Genomic DNA, 17620 nt, shown 5'->3' with positions numbered 1-17620 from the left:
ACCCCCCTTTGCAGAGTTGGCAAGTCCCCCCATTCATACCCCTCTCTCCCATTCACAGTCATCCCCCCCATCACACACACATCCCACCCCCGGCCTCCCCTCCCCTCCCCTCCTCTTTTTCCGCTGCGTGTCACTGTGCGACTGTGCATGTGTCAGTGTGACTGTGTCGATGTGCGTGCGTGTATGACTGCCTGCAGCCGTGCGCGCACGCGTGTGTGTATGTGTGTGTGTGAAAGAGAGAGAGAGTGTGAGTGAGAGAGATGGAGAGAGCTAGCCCCCTACCCCATCTGTGTGTCCCTGTTTGATGGGGTCTGTCTCTGTGTGTGAGGACTCTGTGTGTGTGTGTGTGTGTGTGTGTGTGTGTAATGGAGTGGGTCTGTCCCAGGGACTGCGGCTGTATTTCCCAAGACCTACCCTCTCATGCCGGGCCTGTCCCCTCCCCTTTTCTACAGCCCCCCTTTTCTACTCCCTCCATGTGTCTCTGTCCCCATGTGCCCCTCTCCCTGCCTCCAGGGGGTCTGTGCCTGTGTGGGGCATGTGTGCTGAGCCACGGCGGGGCTTCTGCACGGGGAGCTGCATCTGCTTGTGTGTGCTACTTCTCAGTATGGGAAGGGGCTGGCTTCCCTGCGCGGGGGCCTCTGTGCCTGCCACGGAGAGACCCATGGAGATGGGTGCATAGGGAGGGTCTGAGTCCCAGAGGGGGTGCCTTGTACGGCAGCAGGCTCTGGGCTGTGGGATCCTGGGTGTGTGAGAGGCACCTTTGGTGTGGGGGTGGGGGGGGAGTGGACGCTGCTGCAGTCTCTGTGTGTGGGATCTGGTGAGCAAGGGCCGGCCGCTGAGCCCCAGAGGCCACTCCGGAGTCGCTGAGGGATGGCCTGGGGAGAGCACTGTGTTCTGCAGGGCAGGTAGTCTGTCAGCAATAGGAGCGTAGATGGGGTGTCGCGTGGGTAGTGAGTCCTGGGGCAGGGGTAGGGGCAGGGGGTCTCGGTAGGAGGGTGGCCAAGGAGAATGAAATAGGGGAGAGTGGGGGACCCTGAAGTTGCGGGGGAGAACGGGGGTGCTGGAGCAGAGAGGGTGCGTGGGGAGTGTGGAGAAATGGGGTGAAGAGGGAATGCAGGATCTGCGAGGAGGATTTGGGGGTGGAGATTCAGGCAGCACTGGGAGAGCACGGAGAGGATGCAGGGAATATAAATGAAATGCAGCTGCAATACCAGGAGGCGGAAGGGTGTGTGAGGAAGTGAGTGGAGGATGCAGAAGTAGGAAGAGGCTTCCACGGATGAGGATGCGGGGGACTGGGGAGGAGGGCAGGAGCAGAGGGTGCTGTAGGGGACACAGTGGGGTTGCCTCCTGAGCTGAGAAGACCTGGGAAGGGCAAGGCCAAGGGAGGGGGAGAGAGGTCACGGAGGTCTGCGGAGGACCCTTTGGGGAAGGGGCTGGAGGGTGTGCAGAGGCCAAGCAGGAGGAGGAGGGATGGCCAGGCGGCATGTGATGAGGGCTGGCAGAAGCGAGAGCTGGTGAGGGTGGGTTGGGGCCAAGTGGATTTTCAGGTGGCGTGGAGGAGCAGGGAGCGAGGTGCAGAGGGGCGAAGGGAGCACCCGCCGGAGCAGAGGACGGGGAACATAGAGCTGAGGGAAACAGTTGGGGCAACAGAGCAGCTGGGAGGTTGGAGGAGGATGTGGTGGGATGGGGGAAGCATCATGTTGGGTGGAGATTGGGTGAGAAAGTCACCGGAGTGGGGAGAGGGAGGAGCGTATATGGACCAGGATGCTTGAGAGAAAGGGACCGAGGTGGTGGTGTGACAGTCCGAGGGGTTCTGGACATTATTGGGGTGTATGAGTGACCTGTGAGGAATTCAGATCTTGGCTTTAACTCTTTTCCAGCTGGTGTGATCTTGAGCATGTTACTTCTCCGTGCCTCACGTTTCCTCATCAATAAAATGGGAACAGTAACAGTCAACCCCTCCCCGGGGGTGTTGTGAGGCGCTGTGAATAGATAAATGTAAAGTGCGTAGAATCGCATCTGGCATTCAGCAGTGGGTCAATAAATTCACTCATTGCTGTGCTATCGGCATAGCGTGGGATACATTTCAGGCACTGAATGGGGGGAAGGCCATGGCCAATTTGGGGCAGATGTATATGTGCTTGAGGTATTTGAGCACAGCAGAGTGGAGGGCATTTTTTTCTGTGTTTTTGAAGATTACTCACTGTGTGACCTTAGGCAAGTTACTTAACCTTTCTGTGTCACTCTTTCCTTACCTATAAGTGGAAACAGCACTTATGCCTCCCTCAGAGGCTGGCTATGAGAGACACTTGAGTTATTTACCTGCGAAGGGTTTCAGATACTCACTTGCACGTGGCCAGAGCTTCTTCCTGGGATATAATGGATCTGGGAGTTTTACTGAATCATGTTGGGGAATGGGGTGTTTGGGGAAGGCTTATGTCCGGAGTGTGAGGATAACGTGGGGGTAACGGAGCGATTCCAGGGGCCGGGGAAAGATGTGGGAAATGTAGGGGTTTATAGCATGAACAGAAGAAGAAGAAACGACTGCCAGTGAGGGATGGAGGAAGGGCACTGGTGGCTGCTGGGGACCCGGAGATCTGGAGTGGATGTGCAGGCCACGAGGGCAGAAGGGCTCGGTGGAATGTGTCAGGCAGGGACAGAGGTGGCGTCACAGAGTGTATGGTCAGGAGCAAGGCAGCTTGCTTTGCTGCTGGCCTTGTCCTTGGCCCCTTCCTTCTGACTCCCCTCTCTTCCCCTCTCCTCCCTCACGCCTCCAGAACCCCTTCCCTCTTCTCTTCCCGCACCCCTTCCACCCTGCCACAAAGGTGACCTATCCCTGGCTTGAATATAAGATCAAGAAGAGCTGGGGGGTATGGTGTGGCATGTTTAATGGACCGTGGTGAACTTGGAGCGAGAGCAGTTGCTAGGTGGGTCTGCGTCCGCACATGTGCTACTGAGCACACTGAGATACAAGGGCGGGGAGGGCTCGAGGGGGTGGGGGGACAGAGGCAGGGCCAGCAGACACGCGCATGTGCAGAACACTTGCTGTGGTACAGATGCATGGATGTGACAGTGACGGTGGAGGTCATGGGGTCACGAGAGTACACAGGGGTGCTGGTGTGTAGGGGGAATGGTACGGAAATACAGTAGGAGCACGGTGGGTATTATTGGCGTGTGCTGGGACATGTTCAGGGGGCGTGTTATGGGAATACACTGAGATCCAAGTGAGGGGGAGTTATTATTGGAGCATACTAGGATGTGTGGGGGTGTTACTGAAATCTACTGGAGTATTCGCGGAGGGCTGTTTCGCCGAATCTGCAAGAGTAGGTAATTGAAGTGCGCCGGAGCACGCTTGGCTATTATTGGAGTGTGTTAGGGCTGGTGGATATTACTGGATATACTGAGGGGTCTATGTGGGTGCTGGCCGGGTCTCAGATGTGACCACAGGCTGCTCGGGGTACAGCGGGATGTGCATCCTGGTGGATTGAGGGTGTTCTTGGGGCTCCCGAGGAAGGGGAGCTGCAGTCAGGGTGTTTGGGTTTTCCTGTTGTATACTGGGGTTCCTGGAATGGGATGGATGTGTCACCTTGAGGCACACAGTGCTGATGCCAAGGATTTGAGGTTGTTGTCTGAACGAGCCCACGCAGGGGTTGAGACGCGTGGAGGATGTTTGCGTTTAATGGAACTTTCCTGGGTATGTGAACATTACCTAAAATGTGCTGACAGACTTTGGTGGCCTGATGGTGGGAACTATCTGCACACTCACAAGCCGTTTGCATTTTACTGGAATCTATCCAGTGCATGAAGGAGATGCATTTGAGGTATAGCAGCGAATGGATAAGTCACTGCTGTTCACTAGAACTTTCTGCAGTGGTAGAAATACTCTGCATCTGGACGGTCCTGCGTGGTAACCACTGGCCACATGTGGCACCTGGGCACTTTGAAACGTGGCTAGTGAGACCGAAGAACTGAATTTCTATGTTTAATGTTTCTATATTTTAAAAATTTGTTTAAATGTTTTTTCTTTATTTTGAGAGAGGGAGTGCACGAGCGGGGGGTAGGGGCAGGGAAGGAGAGAGAATACCAAGCAGGCTTCTGCACCATCAGCGCAGAGCCTGACGTGGAGCTCGATCTCATGGATCATGAGATCATGACCTGAGCCAAAATCAAGAGTCAGACACTTAACCTACTGAGCCGCCCAGATGGCCCTCTCAATTTAATTTTTAATTACTTTGCATATAAATAGTTGCACACATCTAGCGGCCACCATATTGCACCGAGCTGAATAAGCACTGATGTGACATGTGGGTACCCAGGGAGTGTTACTGGACTATATATAGAGTCACGGAGTTGGGAGGGGTGTCATTGGAAGTGCCTGTGTCCTCTGGACCTCGTAACTTGACCAAGTAACTGGACTGAGTAACTTGACCATGTATCACTATGTGCCCAGCACTGTGCTCAATACCATTTTGGTACTGAACTCCCACAGTGGCCTCGTCTGGTATGGCCTCTTATTATTTCACATTATAGATGAGGAAACTGGGGCCCAAAAGGTTAACGTCTAGGGCTCAAGGTCATGACAGGAAGTGGCTAGCAGGAGCTCAAAGCAGGCTGTCTGGTAATCTGGCGGATTACCTCCCCATCCCTCGCACTGTGGCGGCACGCAGTGGGCTTGGTAGCCGTTTGCTGAATGGATGGGTGGATGGAGACACGGATGGATGAATGAGGAAAGACTGAGTGGGAGAGCCAGCAGCCCGGGCTCTGAGGGGGAGGCCTGTCAGGGCTGCTGCAGGCAACAGTAGCGGAGTGGGTGAGGAAGATCCTAGGAGGGGGGATGAATGGCTCTGGAGCAGGTCACCGGGTTGCTGATGGAGCACGGACTCCATGTCTCATAATCCCTTCTCCACCCCCCACCCCCCCACCCTGCCCCCTTGCCAGCGATTACATCATTAAGGAGAAGACAGTCTTGCTGCAGAAGAAGGACAGTGAGGGGTTTGGGTTCGTGCTCCGGGGGGCCAAGGGTGAGTGCCAGCCGGGGAGGAGATGGGGGAAGGGCTCTGTGACCCAGGGGGATGGACAGGGGAAGGGACCCCAGCCCCCCCACCGCCCCACCCCAGGGTGCCGGTCCTTCAGCTACGGTGAGGCCTCTGTGACTTGGGTCTGAGCCCCATCCCCTGCTCGGCCTCTCCACCCCCTCCCCTCCGACCCCGCCGGCTCCTCCCCATCTGCAGCGCAGACCCCCATCGAGGAGTTCACCCCCACCCCGGCCTTCCCGGCGCTGCAGTATCTGGAGTCCGTGGACGAAGGTGGCGTGGCGTGGCGAGCTGGACTGCGGATGGGAGACTTCCTCATCGAGGTGAGTCCTGGCCCCCAGCCCCAGGGGCCTTCCCGAGTGCCAGCCTCAGCACACGCTCCACCAGTTCTGCTCTCCCCCTAGCGATGAATCCCCGAGGCCCTCCTGATCCATACCAGGATCTGCCCAGATGCAGACTCTTTTTCTGCACCAGGCCTCCCAGCCCCCCAGCCAAGCCCCCCAGCCAGCCTCTGCTTTCTCCACTGGTTCCTTCTGAAGGCCTCTCTGAAGCATCTCAAAAGAAAATAGAGCTGGTCCCCAGTGCGTGTGCGCGAGGGCACACACACACACACACAGTGCAAGGGGGGACAGGAGGGAGAGAGAGGAGAATCAGGTGAGCCCAGCCCCTTAACCCTGGGGCCAGGAAAATTACCAGAAGTGGGGCCTTGTAAGGGGTAGGGGTGGTGGGGAGGGTCAGTGGAAGGGAGGAATGACCAACAGGGCTACAAGGCGGCCAAAGCAGGAGGCCACTCAGCTGGGGACTCTGAAGCTGAAAGCATCCCTCCCCTCACCTGCTCTGTGCGGTTTGGGGGTATCTGGCTACAGGTGAACGGGCAGAACGTGGTGAAGGTTGGCCACCGACAGGTGGTGAACATGATCCGCCAAGGGGGCAACACGCTCATGGTCAAGGTGGTGATGGTCACCAGGCACCCGGACATGGATGAGGCCGTCCATAAGAAAGGTGCTTCTCCTCCTCATTTGTGCGGCCAGACCTGGACTCCCCACTGCCACCAGACTAAGATCCTCAGAAGCCCTAATGGCCTAATGGTCCCCCCCCCCCCCACGGTCTTCCCTTCCCCAAGGCTGCTAGCCTGTGACCCTTCGGGGGAGAAACCGAGTCAAGGAGGGCTCAGCATGCTGGTGGCAGCTATCCTGTGGTATCTGGGGGCGCTCTAGCCGGGTTGGTAGTAGGGGTCATGGGTCTTCTGTCCATGGTATTGATGCCTCATCCCCGCCATCACCTTCCAGCGCCTCAGCAGGCTAAGCGACTCCCGCCCCCAGCCATCTCTCTTCGTTCCAAGTCCATGACCTCAGAGCTGGAGGAGATGGGTGAGCCTGTGGGGCTGCTGGGGTCCAGGTGCCGGGGAGGGAGAGGGGCAGAAGAGGGCTGAACTAGACCTTGAGTTTGTTAGTGTTGTTAGTGACAAAGGGTCCTCGTCCTCAACCTGTCCCCTAGTCCATGAGTCAGACTCTCTCTGGCCTGCGTGTGTGTCGCTGGGAAGGGGCGTCTGAGAGTCGACTTTCCTCTGTCCTCTTATATCTGTTTCTCTGTCGAGTCTCTCTCTGGGTCTGCACGTCCCTCCCTCCGGGTCCCTATTTTCTTTCTGGCTTATTTCCACCTGCCCCACCTCACGGCCACCCCCATTCTCTATCTCTTCCTCCACCAGCTTCCCCACCCTCCCCCCCACAGAAAGGAAGGCCAGCCCCTCCCCAGACAGGGCCGAGTGGACCTGGGGGGTCCCGTTTCCCCTGACAGGGGCAGATCGGGCAGCTGACCACCCCTACCCTGAGGGAGGAGGGTGTTCCAGAAAGGGGGCCCCTCGCCTCCCCCTGAAGTCCTAACTCTTGGCTCCTCTACTGCCTCTCCCCCGGGCTAGTCTCCCCCTGGAAGAAGAAGAGTGGTGAGTGGGCACAGGACTGGCGGGGGGGCCCCTGTCCCCATCCTGCCGGCGGACTCGCCCCTCCCCGACCCGGGCCCTTCACTGCCCCACTCGCGCTTGCGCACACCCGCTGGTCGCACCTGCTGGCCACGCCCACTGGCCGAGCCCGCTTCACCGTGTCCCTGGGGGCTGCCCTGGGCTTCATCCGAATCCTTTGCCCACAGAGTACGAGCAGCAGCCTCCGCCGGTGCCCAGCATGGAGAAAAAGCGGACCGTGTATCAGATGGCTCTCAGTAAGATGGCCCAGCCCGGCTGCCTGGGCTGCCCAGGACCCCTGACCCCACGCCCCCTGGGGTGCGGGAGCCACTCCAACCCTCTTCCCGCCTGCGCACGCTGTGGCCACCTCCGAGCTGAGCCGGTCACCTCACGCCCCAACCTTGCCCCAGCCATCAAGTATGAGCTCCCACTCGATCCTCAGCCTCTCCCCCACTGGGTGCTCCCTTCGGGGCTGGAGACTGTCCGTGGGGATGGACGCAGGGGTGCCCTTTTCCGGTTCATATGAAACGTTGTCTGGCCTTCTGGCTGCTCTGTCTCTGCGTGAGGCCAAAGCAAGCTTCATATCACTGCCTCTTCCGCCTCCCCTCAGACAAACTGGATGAAATTTTGGCAGCAGCTCAGCAGACCATCAGTGCAAGCGACAGTCCTGGACCTGCCGGCCTTGCGTCGCTGGGCAAACACAGGCCCAAAGGCTTCTTTGCCACCGAGGTAAGCTGGCTGGCCTGGGGGGTTGGGAGCATGGGAGCGTAGTGGTGAGGAGGCCTGGGGTGGGGGGCGGAGGACACCAACCTGGAGCCTCTTTCCTGCTCCTCGCAAACCCTCCCTGACCCCACTGTGTTTAATGTCGATCCTGGAGGGCCACCACCCTCCCTGAATCCGCCTTCTCTCCCCACTCTGGGGGCTTCCTTTCCTCCCTGCCCATCCTCTTCCTGATTCTCCTCCTAAATCTTGCTTCTTGTTTCCTCACTCTCTGCTCCTCCCCCACTCTCCCCTCCATCTCTGTCCCACTTCAAGAGTCTCAGGAAAGGCAAAATGATGCCCTGGCTGGCAGTCCCTGGCAGAGGCCCAGGTGCTCAACAAGTGGGATTTATTCAAATATTAATTCTCATCTCTGTCTCCACTCTGCTTTTCCCTGTGACAGGGCGTAGTGGGTGTGGATCTTATTTTGGACACTGCATTTCACATGGATGATCTCATTCATTCCTAGGATCTGTTATTAGCCCATTGTAGAGGGGGAAACTGAGGGTCAGAGAGGGAGGCAGTATTTCAATCCAGGCAAGACAGGCAACTGGATCCCCGGCCCTGGCTCTTCTGGTGGGCCTGCCTGTCCCTCCCTGGCTGGCTTGCCACTGGGCTGTGCCCCTTCGTGGGGACACACCCACCAGCCCCGCTGCCTCTTCCCACCCTCCAGCCTCTCCTCCAGAGGTCACACCCCACCCTTCCTCGCTCTTAGTGCTTCTTTCTTCTGTGCTCAGGCCCCGCCCTCTGAGCCCCTCTTCCCGTAGGCCACACCCACCACTCAGTGGCCAAGGTGCAATTTACTCTAAAATCACTCTCTGGCTTTTGGGGGACTATAGACCCCCCTCGCAGGCCAGTATCGTCCTCAGTATAATGCTTATAAACCTAAAATACATAGGAAAACAAAAGAAGCCAATTACGCTGATAATACAGTTATCAAAATATAATGTAAGTTTATTTATTTATTTTGAGAGGGGGGAGAGTCCGTAGGGCATGCAACGCTTGATCTCGGGGTCATGCGTTCAAGCCCCATGATGGGCCTAGAGCTAAGTTAAACCACACACACACACACACACACACACACACACACACACACAGCAAAACTTGTGATATAGTAATATTGGTGCCTTTTTGCCAACACACCAGCCAGCAAGACCTCGTGACGGATCTTAACTACTCTAACGTAAAAGTCATGAGGAGCATAAACACTATTTCAAGAAATCTGCAACCATGTGATGCAAATGGAAATATTTGTGATTTCTATTGGGGACACGGTCACAGGGCTGGCCAAGACCAGCTCGGTTTGTTGCCTCCACCTTTCATTGAGGAAATGTGTCTTAGTTGAAAGATCATGAAAATAAAATGTAATTTTTTTTCCAGTCCAAGTACACGGGCCCCCAGAAGTCTGTCCACAGACCCACCAAGGGTTAGACCACCTATTCTAGAAGATCTAGTACTTTCACAAGCACCGAAAGAGGGTGGCAAATCTTGTATGCGGCTCCTAGAATTTCTTTCAGATTTAGAGGCAGAAGGCTCTGGGCCACTCCTCAGGGCTTGGTGGAGAGCCATTGGTGGAGAGCCATGCATCCAGTAGGCCCTTATCTCCCCCGCCCCCCTCCCGTCTGGAGTTTCTCAAGGAATTTGAAATCTCCGAAGCTGTTAGGATTGTCTTCTGTGCCACCTCCCCCGAAGGTCAGCACAGACTCTGAAGCGCATGGGTAGTCAGGCCAGGCAGGCCTGCCTTCACATCCTGACTTCCTCTACCTTCCTGTGTTACTTGCACCACACTACCTCGTTTCTCTGCATCTCAGTTTCCCGCTCCATACAATGGGGCTAAAGCCAATCTTGCTGGTCTCTATATGAGGATTTCATGAGATCAGCTCCTAGCATAGCAGGTCTTCAACAGACGCTGAGCCCTCTTAGGCCATACAGTAAACTGGAGACCCACCGACGACTCATCAGTGAGCCTTGCATGTGCGCCCAGAGATCCTACACCGAGATGTCAGGTGCAGGGTCTCCAAAAACCGGGGTGAATCCTGTTTTCATTTGTTCAACAACTGCGTGGAGTACCCACCAAGCGCCAGGGAGCCAGCAAGCCAGCCCTTCCATGTGTGACGTGTGGTTACAGCACAGACAAGATCCCAGCCCTCACAGAACTTGCCATCTGAGCCCCAGAGAGTCTCCCAGATGGGCCCAGACATGGGCCAGTAAGAACACCAGCGACCCCCACCTCCTACAAGGCACGCATCCGAGTCCCTGGGTGGCATGACCCTTCCCTCCGGGTCCTCGGGGCCAGTGGTCATTTTCCCTGTTGGACCTCCCTTTTCCTTCTCTCCCTTCTGGGGCCTTCCCAAAGCCCTGCTTCTCATGTTGGGGGCTCTCTTCACCCCCATCTCTGTTCCCTGTCCCCCCTCCCACCAGCCATCCTGACTTTTCTGATGCTTTAAGTCAACGCAGGGGTCCCTTCCTGCGGCTTCTGTATCTCCATGGCCTCTCTCAGTGTGGTCTTGTTTTCTTCTGTTTCTCTCCTGCTTCTCCTCTCCCACCTGTATTGGCTTCTCTCCCCTCCTCAGTGTCGCTTGGAGCCCTCTGCACTAGGCCAGAGAGGGTAAGCAAGGCAGTGTGGGGACCCCGTATGGCCCCGAGGCCTGTTTTATTGGGCCTGCGTGACAGTGAATAAGAGCAAAATATTGTACAAGATGCCACTGTTTGAAAACTTAAGAATCGGGAGATGCCAGCCCTCCCTGAAGGGCACTCACTCCCCTGGATAAAACCTAAGGTGGGGAGGGTGCCAGCAGTGGGGGTGCAGACCCCAGGCAGATCCACCATAGGTCCAGGTGCCTCTTGGGTTGTTTCCTTCCAGGGTTCTGGGGTCCGTCCATCTGCCCTCCCCTCTGTGAGGCTTTGGCTCTCTCAGCTGCTCTCTTAGCTGGTCACTGACCCCAAAGGGTACCTTAGCCGCCACCCCCCTATTGCCATCCCTTCCGCCCAGTCTCTGGGTGCCAGTTTCAGCCCTTCTCTGGACTCAATTTTCCCTCTGATTATTTTGACCATACTCTTTGGTCGCATTCTCTCTTTCCCTCCTGGGCTGTGCATGGCCCTCACGTCTCAGGGCCTCTCAGAACGGCCTCTCTTCCTGCTTTGTTGGGGCGCTCTTTCTTGCTATCGCTGTCTCATTTCGCCTCCTGCTCCCCTCCCCCATTCTGAATCCCCATCTCTGTCTCTTTCTCCCCATCCCTCTGCCTTTGCCTATCTCTGTCTCCCCCTCCGTTCTCTCCCCCCTCACCCCTCTCAGGGGCTGTCTCCTTGGCGCGCGTTTCTCAGCCCATCTTCAGCCTCCAGCCTGGGCACAGCGGGTAACATACTCTGCCCTTGAGGCACCAGACCCACCTGCGGCCGGCTGACCAGGTGGCGGGGGAGGAGGGCTGGACCTCTGGCAGACTCGCTGGGGAGGAGTCTGCCCGCAGCCGGTGACGTCACGCGACACGGGCGCTCTGATTGGCTGCCCCCTCTGCACGGGAAGGGACGCTCCGGGTTCGACGTTGGAGGTCAGCCTGTCCCACCTTGAGTCAGTGTGTCCCTCAGGCAGTCGGTCCAAACGCCTCCTCAGACCCTATTACGATTTCTCCATCAGTCTGGCATCTCCTCTGCCACTCTGACCCCTTTTATGTCAAGTTAATCCCATTATTTTGATTCCTCCTTTTCCACTTAGAAGTATCTTCTGTCCGTGTGCCAGTCTGTGCCTCTCCCTCACTCTGCATTCTCTTCAGTCAAGGCACCCCTCCCCTGTCATTGTGAACCCTATCTTGTCACTCTGCCCCCCATCCCTCCCCACTCCCATGCTTCCTGCCAGATGCTTCCCTCACCTCCCCGTTATCCCTTGATCCCTCCTCAGCCCGGACTCTGTATTCAGTGTCCTTTCCAGAACTGCTCCTGCCCCCAGTGGTCCCCGCATCCTTTCTGACTGGGTGCCTCCCCCGCCCCGCGCCCCTCCTCCATCGTGTCATTCTGCACGTATGTACTGAACATTTGGTATGCGCTGGACCCACTGCTCCGCCCCGGGGATGTAGGAGCAAACCAATCCAAGCCACTTCTGTTAGAGAATTTACATTTAGGGGCAGGGGATGGATTTCGCAAAACTGGGTTCAGCTGTTAGAGAAACCTCCCAAGATCGGCGGCTGACAAGTCATATCTCTGGGGCATTAACAAAGTAGGGAGTCCCAGGCAGGTATGGCAGCTGCCATGGTCATGAAGACCCAGGATCCTTCTCGCTTTCTGCTCCACCAGCCTAGCCTTCTTGCCGACTGTCAGGTCACCTCACAGTCCAAGATGGCTGCAGGGCTAGCTGTTGCCCCAGCATCCCAGAAGGCAGGAACAAGGAAGAACGGAAACGCAGAAAGGCAAAGGAGGGCACATTGTTGCTTCGGGGGTTACCTCTGAGGAGACCTCCCCAAAGAAACACAACACTTCCACTTATGCATCCCAGCAGGCCTTAGTTCCTTGGCTGCACTCAGCTGCAAGGGAGCCTGGGAAATGTAGTCTCAATAGGCGCTAAAGGAGATTTTTTAAAAGTTTTCATTGTTTATTTATTTTTGAGAGCGAGAGACACAGAGTGTGGGTGGAGGAAGGGCAGAGAGAGAGGGAGACACAGAAGCAGACTCCAGGCTCTGAGCTGTCAGCACAGAACCCAACATGGCGCTCAAACCCACAAACCATGAGATCATGACCTGAGCAGAAGTTGGACGCTTAACTGACCGAGCCACTGAGGCGCCCCTGGGGTTTTCTTACCAAAGAAGAAGAGTAGAATGGGAATCAAATAGGCTCTGTGCCCAGGGAGACAGACAATAAACGAAAAAGCAAATAATTATAGTAACTCTACACTGGGGTAAGTGGGTGCAGAGTAAGCAAAAGAAGCCTCCCCAGGGAGGAGAAGTCTGAAACTAATAGATCCCGTTTATTATCACCCTCTACAACTTGACCGACCTCCCCTCCCACCCCTGAACACCCCCGCTCACCCAGTCCTTACACACCAGCCCCTGACTGTTCTGGAGCACACCAGACTCACTCCTGGCACAGGACATTTGCACTTGCTGTTCCCTCCGCCTGGAATACCCTTCCCCTGGATATATGCATGGCTCCCTTCCTCTGGAGTCTGCTCAAATTACATGCTCACACAAGGCCTTCCTTGACTACCCTATTTTATTTTTTTAAGGTTATTTATTTTGAGAGAGAGAGAGCGAGAGAGGAGGAGGGGCAGAGAGAGGGGGAGAGAGAATCCTAAGCAGGTTCTGTGCTGTAAGTGCAGAGGCCGATGCAGGGGCTCGAACCCAAGAATCATGACCAGAGCTGAAATCAAGAATCGGACGCTTCACCCAGGCACCCTGCCCTATTTTCAATTATAGTCCCCTCTTCCCCGCAGCTTTCCTCCACCTGGCCCAAGTTATGTCACTAACTGCACTGTCCAATATGGCAGCCACCAGCCATGGTGATGGTGGACATTTGAAATGTGACCAGCGTGAATGGAGGAAAGGAATGTTTCATTATAAGTTATTTTAATTAATTAAAATTTACATCCAAAAAGGTGGGGGCTACTATATTGAGCAGGGTAGACCAGGGTGGGGATTAGGATGCCAAGTTTCCCCAAGTAGAGCACAGGGAAGGGATGCTTCGGGCAGAGGGAACAGCACATGCTGAGGCTCTGAGGTGAGAAACAGCACAGGAAATTCAGAGGTAGGGGGAGTACGTAGGGGAAGGGGGCAGGAAGGAGTCTGGTGGGAGGTGAGGGTAGGGACTTCATCCAAAAAGGGTTTCCTTTCTCCGCACCTCTGGTCTCAGAGACAGAGAAGAGAGACGTGGGGTCAGCCGGCAGCAGGGAGTCCGTGCTTGATGTCAGCCCGTTCTCCTTTAGTTCCTGTTCATTTGACACAAACTTGTAGGACATCAGGTCCTGTCTGGGGACTGGGGACCCAACAGTGAATGAAACCAACGAAATCGCTCCCCTCAGACAGGCTGTCCTAGGACTTCCATGGGTCTGTGGCATTTTTGCCTTCATAAGCTCCTCCCCACGCCTCCCCCCCCAAAAAAAGTTTTTAAATCTGTATTTTATGGCTGTCTTGGTGCAAAGGTGAATATTATCATCCAAGCTGGATTCTATTCATTTTTCCCTCCTTGGGTTTTAAAGGAAACTGAAATATTTTCCCTGAAGGTATCCTGGGCCCCGGATTCTGTGCCTGTGGTGCCTTCTGGGAGCTGACATTGTAGGCGGTGGCGGGGGGGGGGGGGGGCGCGGAAAGTAAGCAAGTAAACAAATCATTTCAGACGGGGATAAGTGCCAGAAGCACAACAGGGCAGGAAAGCGCAGAGGACAGGGACAGGGGGAGGGACGTTTGAGCGGATGGAAGGAACGTGCGAGGTGGGGAGGAAACCGTTGAGAGAGAAAAACCCAGGACTTGCTAGTGTTCTAAAGCGGCGATGGACTTTGGGGCCATTGGAGGAGCAGGCCAGGTGGCCACGGGGGGACCAGAGTCAGGAGGCAGGCGGTGCAGGTGGTGGCAGAGTGTCCTGGGTACCTGGGTCTCCTACAGTTGAAGCCTGAGATAGGAATTCCTGCACCTCCAGCATCCTGAGGGGGAAATTGCAAGGGAGTGAGGGAGACAGGATGGGCTGTGGAGGTCAGCAAACCCGGTCCCCGCTGGAGTCCCCTTTGGCCTGATCCCTGCGAGAGCTTTGGAGGGTGCATTGCACGGTGGTGTCAGTCCTGCCTTGGACCTCTGTGTCAGTCAGTCCTTGGCTGCCGGCTGCTCCCAGAAGTAGGGGGACGTAACTACGTGGGCTCATCAGCAGCTTTGGAGGAGGGGCAGCTGAGAGTGCAGGCGACAGGGCCTCAGCCGGGGGGGACCTGGGTGCGCACCAGCAGCGTCTACCACAGAGAGTGTTGTAGGCCAGAGCAGGGAATCCCGATCCCCCCCTAACTGATGTGGGGGGCTGCTATAGGATTTTAAGCCGGGCAATGGCATGACCCGGATTTCCTTTTGAAAGATCCCTCTGCCTCTTGCGTAGAAAGCAGACCAGAATGAGGTGGTGGGACATGGGTGGCTGCAGGGTCACAAAGGAAGAGGCTACTGCAGCCCATTTAGGCAAGGGACAGCGAGGCCTAGGACTTGAGGAGGGGGTTGACCGCAGGAATGGAGAAAAGACCCAGATTAGTGATTGGTACTAGTAGCAGAATAAACAGGGTGGACTGAGAATCTGCTTTCTTTTCCTTTCCTTCTCCCCGCGACCCAAACTCAGAAGCCCTTCCCCTTGCCAGAACTCCCCTTTGCCTCCTCCATGCTTCTCACCCTTCCTGCAGAGGCTTGGAGAAGGCAGAGGGGCACGCGTCCTCATGCCCAGACTGATCTTTCTCTGTTGTCTTTCCTCCCCGACTGCCTCCCCGAAGTCGAGCTTCGATCCGCACCACCGCTCCCAGCCAAGTTATGAACGTCCTTCCTACCTGCCTCCAGGACCTGGGCTTATGCTTCGGCAAAAATCTATCGGTACGTCACCCGGAAGTGGGGGGAGGGGCTTGGGAGGGTGATAGTTTATGGAAGAAATGAAATGGGGCTTTGAAATGGCAAAGAGCTCTGGCTTTGTAGTTTGGGCAAATCTGCATTTGAATCCTGGCTTTTGTTCGTCCTAGCTGTGTGACCTGGGGGAGGTAGCTTCACCTCTCTGGGCCTCGGGTTCTGCATCTAGAAAATGGGCACGTTCTTGTTCCCGCCTGGATGCAGTGAGTCGAAGCTCCCACCACAGACCCTGGTTTCTTCTCTCTTATCTCGGACTTCCTCCACTCACCCACCCATCCATCCATCCATCCATTCTCCAAATGTTTATTGACCACCTACCATAGGTCCTAGACTGCTGGAGATGTATGGCAGTGAACAAAACAGACCAAGAGGTCCTGCCCTCATGGAGTTTTCCTTCCAGCAGGGGAAGGCAGACAGTAGATTATAAGGTTAAGAAACAAGACAATTATATAGTATGTTGAGAGTGTTAAGTTCTGTCTGTTGAGGGGGGCGTGTACAGTAGAATAAGAGAGATATGGAGTTCTGGGAGGCAGGTTTGAGCTAAAACATGGAAATGAGGGGTGTCTGGATGGCTCAGTTGGTTGAGTCTGACTTCAGCTCAGGTCACGATCTCACCGTTCATGAGTGGGAGCCCCACATCAGGCTCTGTGCTGACAGTGGGGAGCCTGCTTTACGTCCTCAGTCCTCTTCTCTCTGCCCCCCCCAAATAAATAAAACTTTAAAAAAAATATTTAAAACAGGGAAATAAAGGGGAGAGCCGTATGGGCTTATGGCAGTAAGGCATTCCAGGTAGTGGGAACAGCCAGGACCGAAGGTCCTGAGGTAGGATTGAGCCGCCATTTGCTCGGATTGGGGAGACTATGAGGTCAGAGGAGACCAGAGGTACACTTGGAGGCCTGCTGAGTTTCAGATGTCAGTGGGACATCCAGGTGGATATGGCATGTGGAGATAGGAGCCTGGAGCTCAGGAGAGAGGACTGAACCCCAGGGCAGGCACAGGAGTGTTCATCAGAGACCGAGTGAATGATGCAGGCTGAGATCCCACCAAGGGAGAGAGAGTAGTCAGAGGTGAGAACACGGTCAAAGCCTGAGCCCTGACAGTGATAAGCAGGCAAAAGACTTTACTCTTCCCACCCACTCTGAGTCCTTGTGCTAATGAGGTCTAGCTCCTCTCTCCTGCCAGTGTCCACAGTCCACCCGTGGGAGTCTTGCTTCTGTATCTCACCATTCACCCAATCTCGATTTACCTGTAAATCCACCCAGCACTGCTTACCTCTGAAGGCTCTGTCCTAAACCTTAGCCTCACCCCAAGCAGTTCTGTCTGTGAAATCACAGGTTTGATGTGCTAATTGCATTTGATTTCTGCGTATCCATGAAAAGAAATCTACAACGCTGCGCATGAACGTGGGATCCCTCCCCTCCCTCCGCCGCTCCCCCCCCCCCCCCCCCCCCCCCCCCCCCCCCCCCCCCCCCCCCCCCCCCCCCCCCCCCCCCCCCCCCCCCCCCCCCCCCCCCCCCCCCCCCCCCGCCTCCCCTCGCTGCCTCTGCGGGTTGCTGGACGAGCGGATTGATCACACCTGAGGCAGCTCTAGACTAATCCATGTGTGAGCTCTTAGCATATGCTTGCTGAGTGTCGTCGTATTTATTATTGTTACTATTATTAATTGTTTCATTACTATTGTACTCCTGTGGGACAGGGGAGGAGGGAGACCCCTCCCTCCACTCTCCTGGATCCATTGTATCTTCCCAGGGGCTGCTGAAGATGATAGACCTTACCTAGCACCCCCCGCCATGAAATTCAGCCGCAGCCTGTCTGTGCCTGGCTCGGAGGACATCCCTCCGCCGCCCACCACGTCCCCCCCGGAGCCGCCCTACAGCACACCTCCGGCCCCCTCCTCCTCTGGCCGCCTCACCCCATCCCCCAGAGGAGGGCCCTTCAACCCCAGTTCGGGTGGCCCCCTCCCCTCCTCTTCCCCTGCATCCTTCGACGGGCCCTCCCCTCCCGACACGCGTGTAGGGAGCCGTGAGAAGAGCCTGTACCACAGCGGGCCCCTGCCCCCTGCCCACCACCACCCGCCCCACCACCATCACCACCACGCCCCGCCCCCCCAGCCTCACCACCACCACGCCCACCCCCCCCATCCCCCGGAGATGGAGACGGGCGGCTCTCCCGACGACCCCCCACCCCGGCTGGCTCTGGGGCCCCAGCCCAGCCTGCGCGGCTGGCGGGGCGGTGGGCCCAGCCCCACCCCGGGGGCCCCGTCCCCGTCGCACCACGGCGGCGGGGGCGGGGGCATCGGCTCCTCC

At 56.4% G+C, this 17620-nt stretch overlaps 1 protein-coding gene across 1 annotated transcript in view; it reads left to right on the top strand.

Moving 5' to 3' along the window:
- The window catches only part of SHANK1 (SH3 and multiple ankyrin repeat domains 1), a 44593-nt gene that overhangs the window by 20039 nt on the left and 6934 nt on the right, over positions 1-17620 (top strand). Inside the window, exons 16-23 of the mRNA XM_029924358.1 lie at positions 4939-5021; positions 5232-5356; positions 5900-6035; positions 6323-6403; positions 7179-7247; positions 7601-7719; positions 15188-15284; positions 17064-17612. Coding sequence (XP_029780218.1) covers positions 4939-5021; positions 5232-5356; positions 5900-6035; positions 6323-6403; positions 7179-7247; positions 7601-7719; positions 15188-15284; positions 17064-17612 — 1259 coding nt within the window. The remainder of the gene's footprint in view (positions 1-4938; positions 5022-5231; positions 5357-5899; positions 6036-6322; positions 6404-7178; positions 7248-7600; positions 7720-15187; positions 15285-17063; positions 17613-17620) is intronic.

Source organism: Suricata suricatta, chromosome 16 (assembly GCF_006229205.1).
Source record: "Suricata suricatta isolate VVHF042 chromosome 16, meerkat_22Aug2017_6uvM2_HiC, whole genome shotgun sequence".
Classification (NCBI taxonomy): Eukaryota; Metazoa; Chordata; class Mammalia; order Carnivora; family Herpestidae; genus Suricata; species Suricata suricatta.
Note: the sequence above shows the minus strand (reverse complement) of the source record. Positions and strands in the feature narration are given on the sequence as shown.